This window comes from Cibotium barometz, chromosome 10, assembly GCF_041138505.1.
Source record: "Cibotium barometz isolate CiBa-2024 chromosome 10, ASM4113850v1, whole genome shotgun sequence".
In the NCBI taxonomy this organism is placed as follows: Eukaryota; Viridiplantae; Streptophyta; class Polypodiopsida; order Cyatheales; family Cibotiaceae; genus Cibotium; species Cibotium barometz.
The window spans coordinates 50,287,599-50,294,323 of record NC_141055.1 but is presented as its reverse complement, the minus strand read 5'-3'; the positions used below and the strand labels follow the sequence as shown (position 1 = coordinate 50,294,323).

Genomic DNA, 6,725 nt, shown 5'->3' with positions numbered 1-6,725 from the left:
TTGTTGGATACAAATCGCCCATTGTCGATCCACAAGGGGGATGTGTTTGATTTTTTGTTGCCTTTGTTCTAAGTGGTGCACCGAGCTCTGACCATATGAATCGAGGCTTTTACACCCCAAAATTGTCAGCCTAAGTTTCAACCCATTACAAAGTCAATTTAGCAAATGGCCATATGCCAATTGAGAAAGTGGTGCTGCCAGTGGACCAAAAAGTGTGAGAACTTTTTGACTGGAAGGTGGAAGGAGAGGCACAACAATAATAAATGACGTTGTGAAGGTAAGAATCTTTATACACTTCTAATGGAACAAAGAGAAAGAGAAATGATGTTGGCCTCATCCCCATTCTAGGCAATAGCATAGTCCTAGACATGCAAGTTTAAACATCATCTTATATTTGTAGTGACAAAATCCCTATCTTCTCTAATATGTTCATTAAGCACGATATATATTAAGGTCCGAAATAAAAAACTCGAAGCAAATGTTCTTCTATGATGCATTGTAGATAGGCATCCCTTGATGTAGAACGGAGGTAGTGTAATCGCGGCGGGAGGCACTCATTTGCCCTTTGGGATTCAACCAACTATCGATGTCTATGTGTCGGGAGTCGGGGTTTGCTATGAAACATGAACCGACCACAACATTTCTATGGGAACGTGAATGACCTTCAAACTGTCCGGACATCCTAATATCGACCACAATGTGTGAAAGGGTTTTCTAGAAATACTGTTGGTTTAAAAAGAATGACAGTCAACGTGAAGAGGTAAGCATAGGAGTTCGGGATTTTTACCCGTCAAATTCCTGTGCCGAAAAGCAATTGGGGAGCACAAGCGATCACCAGAAATCGTGTGAGCTCTCTTCGGATAGGTAAGATTGCTTTCAACTAGATCCATTTTTGCGTGTAAGTGGGTTTTATCGATTTTCCCTAGTTAGGTCATGGTGGCAATGGGAGGTTAATGGGATTAAGAGGTTAATGGGTTGGTTAAGAGGATGGATGATATGGGTTGATTATCGATAAGAGGTTGATTGGTGATAGTTTCATGTAAAATTGATTGCTAGATCTGGATAATATGCGTTACTGTCGTGAATATTTATCTGTAATTGTGTTGTGGGCAGCTTGAAGCCATGGCTGCATCTGAAGAAATGAGCTCCCTTTTCCCCATCTTTATCCTTTCTGTTTTGGGCCTTTTTGTGATCCCGTGGACTATCTACCGCCTGGCTAAAGCTGCGGAACGCAAGAACAAAAACATCCACTGCGCCTGCTCCCTTTGTGGTAGATCCGCCAAATACAGAACCTCTTTCATCAAAAAGGTAAAAAAAATTATAAATTTTTAATTTTTGGTCCTACTATCCGATACGCTGATTGCTGTGCAGTGTTTTAAATATGTTGCTTCGAATTTCTGATGTTTTCCGGAGTTCTTTTTGAATATTTTGCCCTGAAATTCTAGGATTTTCTGGAGTTTTTTTTTTAAAAAGTAAAATTTTTTCTTGGAAATTCTGCTGTTTTTCTGTAGTTTTTAATTATTGTTTCACTTGGAATTTTTTCTGTTCTTCTCTCTTAGTTGGGTTTTGAAGAAATAAATGTTTTTTTTTTGGTTTTTAGGTCGGCAATTTCTCCACTTGTAGCAATGTGACGCTCGTTTTCATGTGGGTGATCATGGCATTCTTGGTTTACTACATCAAGCTTATGACTCAAGAGGTAGTTTATGTTCTGTTTGGTTACATGGTACTTTTTATTTTGATGGAACTGCACCATGAAAGTATAGACATAGATGGCGCATATAACTGCTGCTTATAGGGAGAAGTCTGGTCTGTCCGCATGACCTATAGGACCTCTTGGATGCGGCGGAGATGCATGGGTGTGTGAAGTTGGCAATAAAATAAAAGTCTATTTAGTTGATGCAACTAAAGACTACTTACATGCTACTTATGTACACTCATGTACATCATTGCTAGCTCATCCTCAACCTATGCCACATCGAGTGGGTGGCCTGGTTGAGTGGAGGGGACGGTTAACAACCCCCATGCTCCCCATATTGGAAAATAAACATCTCCCCCCCCCCCCCCTCTTCCTTCTTCCCCCCCTTATTTTGAAAGATTGCTTCTTGTTTATGGATCAAAGCATTGAAGATGGACTTTGTCACGACCCTGTGTTTTCTGGACAGTATGCAGGTGTGCACGGGGATGTGGTGGATAGTCTGAATGGCATCAGATTGGAGTTAAAAAGGAAGCCCATGTGTGGACAACCCAAGTGTGAAGGGGGCAAAGAGACTTTAATTTAAAAAGGTTTTATAACCTTTGGTGGGCAAAAATTAAAGTTATAAAGGTTTTAAAACCTTGGGAGGCCCCTAGGAAATTTATAGAGGCTACTCCACTTTTGGAGGTCCACGTCTCTCTCTTCTCCCTCTCTCTAGCTTTTTGAGAAGCGTGCTAGTTCTCTTGCGTGGATGCAAAGGGAAGCACAGTCGACTGTTGGAGAAGGTGTGGCTGCTGTGAGTTCTTGAAGAACAGGCCGTATAGCTCTGTACGGCTAGCAGGACAATCATAGTGAGGAGGAGCATTGAAGCTGACATTCCAACTCTTTGCTGAGAGATAAGTAGGAGGAAATGTCACAAGCATCAGCAGTCACAAGTCTCATGGCTATTGGAATCTTGTATAGTATTTGTCCCAATTCCCTAGTTAAGAAAGCATGTGACAACTTTGGAAGATACTGCTGTTTACCATTGCAACTTTCTCATATGCAGTAAATATCTCCTCCTTTGTACTAAGGATTGGAGGCAGCACCACCTGACCATAGATGATCTTAAAAAATGCCTTTTTAGTAGGAGAATGAACTATGTCTTATCAATAACAATGAACTTTGGCATCCTATGAAGCTTGAAAATGAACTTGCTGTATGTCTTGTGAATCAGAATGAAGTGCACTTGTTGGCTTAATGTATCAATTGTCATCCAAACATCATTGCCATAAGGAGTCTTTGTTAATACTGTTGTACAATCTATAGCAATGCATTCCCATGGTGTAGAGGGAGTTCACAAAGGTTGCAATAACCTTGTAACCTTACATCGATCATACTTGGCTTTCTAGCAAAAGCAACATTCTTGAACAGCTAGTAACCTTTTCAATCGCCTTGAACAATTTGTAGAATGTCAAGATGTCTTGCCGGTATAGATGCATGGCTTTTCTCTATAATATTTTCCCAAATTGTAGTAGTCACACGTGGTTATTCATCATAGGGCATTAGTCTACATTAGCTTGTTGATGTTGTTGACCAGGGGGCTCACTTATCCTTTTTGCTTTATTTTTTTGTCTTTTGATGACTCTTGCATATCAATTATTGAAATATGTAATCCAAACAACATGAACCTCAAGCATCGAAATCCATACTTGTTTGCCAACAAATGAATGAGTTAAGGAACCAAATGAATTCTTTCATGACGGAAGCGCAAAATATGTTAGTGCCTATAGCGCCACCGTTGACCATTGGCACTTGTGCTTGGATAGTTGTGAGGCTACTCTGGAAGAATCTTTCAAACCAAAACTTGCACTCAAGGCTTGAAACCACCGAAGTACACTGGAGCTTGACTTCTTGCATTGGAGATGCGGTGAATCAATGGCTTTTCAAGTGGGAGCAATGCTTTACTTTGTGTTGTACTACAGATGAACACATTAGGATACAATATGCCTCGAATAATTTGTAGGATATGGCTCACTGTTGGTAGTGCAAGATCCAAAAGGATCAAGTAGTCTCGACCACTTGGAAGGAGCTTAAGAGCATATGTTCATTCAGAATTTTCTGCCTCCAACGTCTAGATGAGCAGAATAGAGCTTTAGACTCCTTATTTTTATTTTTTAGAAATAAGAAAGAGTCCAAGAGTATGTAGATAGGCATAGAGAGGTTTTTATGAAGTTCCCTATGGTTGTACAAAATTTTCTCCAGGTTCACAACTTTGTCTCTAGGTTCACAACTTTGCCTTAGGTTTGAAAGACAAACTTTGGCCATTGGTGTGATGTTAGAAGTGTCGAGCTTTATCTAGAGCTATTGAAATGGCCTTAGTTTATGAGGAAAGTCGAAAGGCACAAAATCAAACATGAGCTTAAGCATTCTGTATTGTGTGACATGTGAGGGATTTGACCGTCGTAAACACAACCTTAGGCTAACTAAACTTGCACTTAATGATGCTTAAGAAAAGACAGATAGTGTCAATGCAATGCAATGCAGCTATATTAGATGAATGGGCTACAATGAGATCTAAATAGATCTATGATGCTGACCTAGATGGAGATCCTTCTCGGGATGAGATGGATGGGCTGAATGCTGATGCTGATGCTGAGGACTGTTCCTTGCTCCAATGCTGAGGTCCACCCTTCGATGCCGGCTTCCCTCTATGTAGGAGATAGGAATGATGAACTATATGCTGAATATGCTGCCTATGTGCTGAATATGCTGATATGCTGGATGAACTGCTGTCCCACTGACTTTCCCTTGTCTCTTGGGAAGGAAACGTTGAAGGGATGGCTTGGAACTGATGTGATGCTGAAACGCAGATGCTCTCCTTGTTGCCTGGGAGGAAACGTTGAGGAGATGGATGCGTTTGCTGAAGTGAGATGATGATCTATGCGTTGAACTGGGATGAGAGGCTGTATGCTGAAAACGCTCATGATATGGACTGAATGGATGCGCCTCATTTATGTGTGAAAAGATGCTGAAACCGATCCCGTCAAGTGGGAAAGACTCCGTTGGACATCCACACGCTTAATAGCACAACTTTAAAACCACAAATTTGAAATGGACAACTTAAAACAACTTGAAATTTAAATGAAATGAAATGGAAAGATGGACACGAGCACTGGGGCCGGAACGGGCCGACCCCCCCCTCAATATATGATATATTTATTGGGAGTATTTAATAAATACAATGCTCCATGGGTTCCAAGAACCAGATAATGTCCATGTACATATGAAAACAGTACCAAACAAATATGCTCGAATTTCGATGTAGAAGCTCGAAGCAGAACGACCACTAGTGTGGTCCAATCGCTACGGTCCTGTGCTTTCACTGGACTCCGCGGAGAGCGCCTCACTGGTGTTCCGAGACCACGCACAAACAGGCGCTCTCGTACTAACGCCTGGCTCTCCCGATCTCAGCACCTTTGGACCGAGGTTCGCCAATATAGCTTGGACAACCCGGCACCGAACGGGTGTGGCCGTAGAGGGATGAATCCCTTCTCAGATTTAAACATAAAATGCTTTACTCAAATCTGAAAATCACTTACTTGTAGTTGGTTGATGGAAGACCAAAACTTGTGGTGTTTGTGTAGACTTTGAAACCACCCAAGAGATGTGAAGACTTCTTGTAGCCGCCAATGGAAAAGAAGTACAACCTGAGTAGCTGGAGCGTGGCCTGCTGGTGATGGAACAACAGCCCGGCTGCAGAGGGCAGCGTGTTGGAAAAGTATGTTCACGATCGGCTGGTGATGGTCACACAGATGGTTGCTGTAATATGCTGCTGAAGATGGCCTACGTCTGCCTGCAGAGGAACTAGGCAGCACAGCCTGTGGGTAGACAGCCGCCTAAAGCATAGGGGCCGCCTAGCTGATGTGCTCAACCACCTGGCTGCAGAGTCTGTTGAAGGTGGCCCACGACTGTGTGTGTAGAGGAAGAAAACAGCGCAGCCTTCAAGTTTGCAGCCGCCTGTAGGAGCAGAAAGTACAGCCTGTGGGTAAACAGCAGCCTGCGCAGCCACCAGGATGAGAGCATGCGCAGCAGTACGGAGATAGATGGCGGCCACCTGCAGTGCAGTTGCAACCAGCCGCCTGGGGACAGGTACGTGCAGTAATATAGGGAGCCGCCTGCAGCAAGTTAGTCGCCAGCAGAAAAAAGAAGCATCGCCGGTAGTCTCACGTGCAAAAGTGGCAGCGATGAAGATGATACTTGAAGGAAAGAGCCCTTTATTTAATAAAAATTAAGGTGTAGTCTACTCTAGTAAATTCTACGCATGCATGTGGGGGAACTAGTGGGGGTTGGTGACCATGCCCACCCCCACACTCACTTAAAAGTGGGGCTCCCCACCTTGGCCCCTAAGTGGGTGCCCAAAGGGAGTGCCCACTTTTAAATAATGTGAACACCTAACCTTATAAATTAAAGGGTTAGAATTTAAAACATTAAAACAACAAGTGCGACATACTTACCACCTGTACACATGCACTAGAACTCGTCAGAATACAGGGCAGACTTCACGACTCACTGGCAGGCGTCCCCGCTCAGTAAGTAACACGTCAAGCAGGCAAACACACGAATATATGTCATGCGAAAACAGTTTCAAGCATGCAAATCATGTGTGCATGTGCAAATAGTAACATGGACATATCTCCCGTTCATGGAACAAGTACAAAATATCTGTCGGCACAAAACTGGCACGACATAAAAAACATAAAAATCATGGTCTTCCTATGGAGTGACAGTCCCATAGGTAAGACACAGTTCCAGGCACGAGTTTCCCTATGGTGTGACAGTCCCATAGGCAAAACACGGCACGAATACTGGCTCTTCCATGGCGTGACAGTCCCATGGATCGAACACAGTCCAGGTCATACACGGGTGGCACTGATCTGGCTCCCGTCCATACGACACCATCCTGCTAACACACGGGTGGCACCAGTCTGGCTCCCGTCCATGTCAGCAAAATACTGGCCTCTTCACATGAGACACCGGCCTGGCCTCAAGT

General features: G+C 43.3%; 1 protein-coding gene across 1 annotated transcript in view; it reads left to right on the top strand.

Annotated features, from left to right (window-relative positions):
• The first annotated feature begins 722 nt into the window (after positions 1–722).
• Positions 723–6,725, top strand: part of ATERDJ2A (DnaJ / Sec63 Brl domains-containing protein) — a 38,718-nt gene continuing 32,715 nt past the window's right edge. The window contains exons 1-3 of the mRNA XM_086804269.1: positions 723–864; positions 1,114–1,308; positions 1,601–1,696. Of these exons, the coding sequence (XP_086660395.1) occupies positions 1,123–1,308; positions 1,601–1,696 (282 nt within the window). The 5' untranslated portion in view covers positions 723–864; positions 1,114–1,122. The remainder of the gene's footprint in view (positions 865–1,113; positions 1,309–1,600; positions 1,697–6,725) is intronic.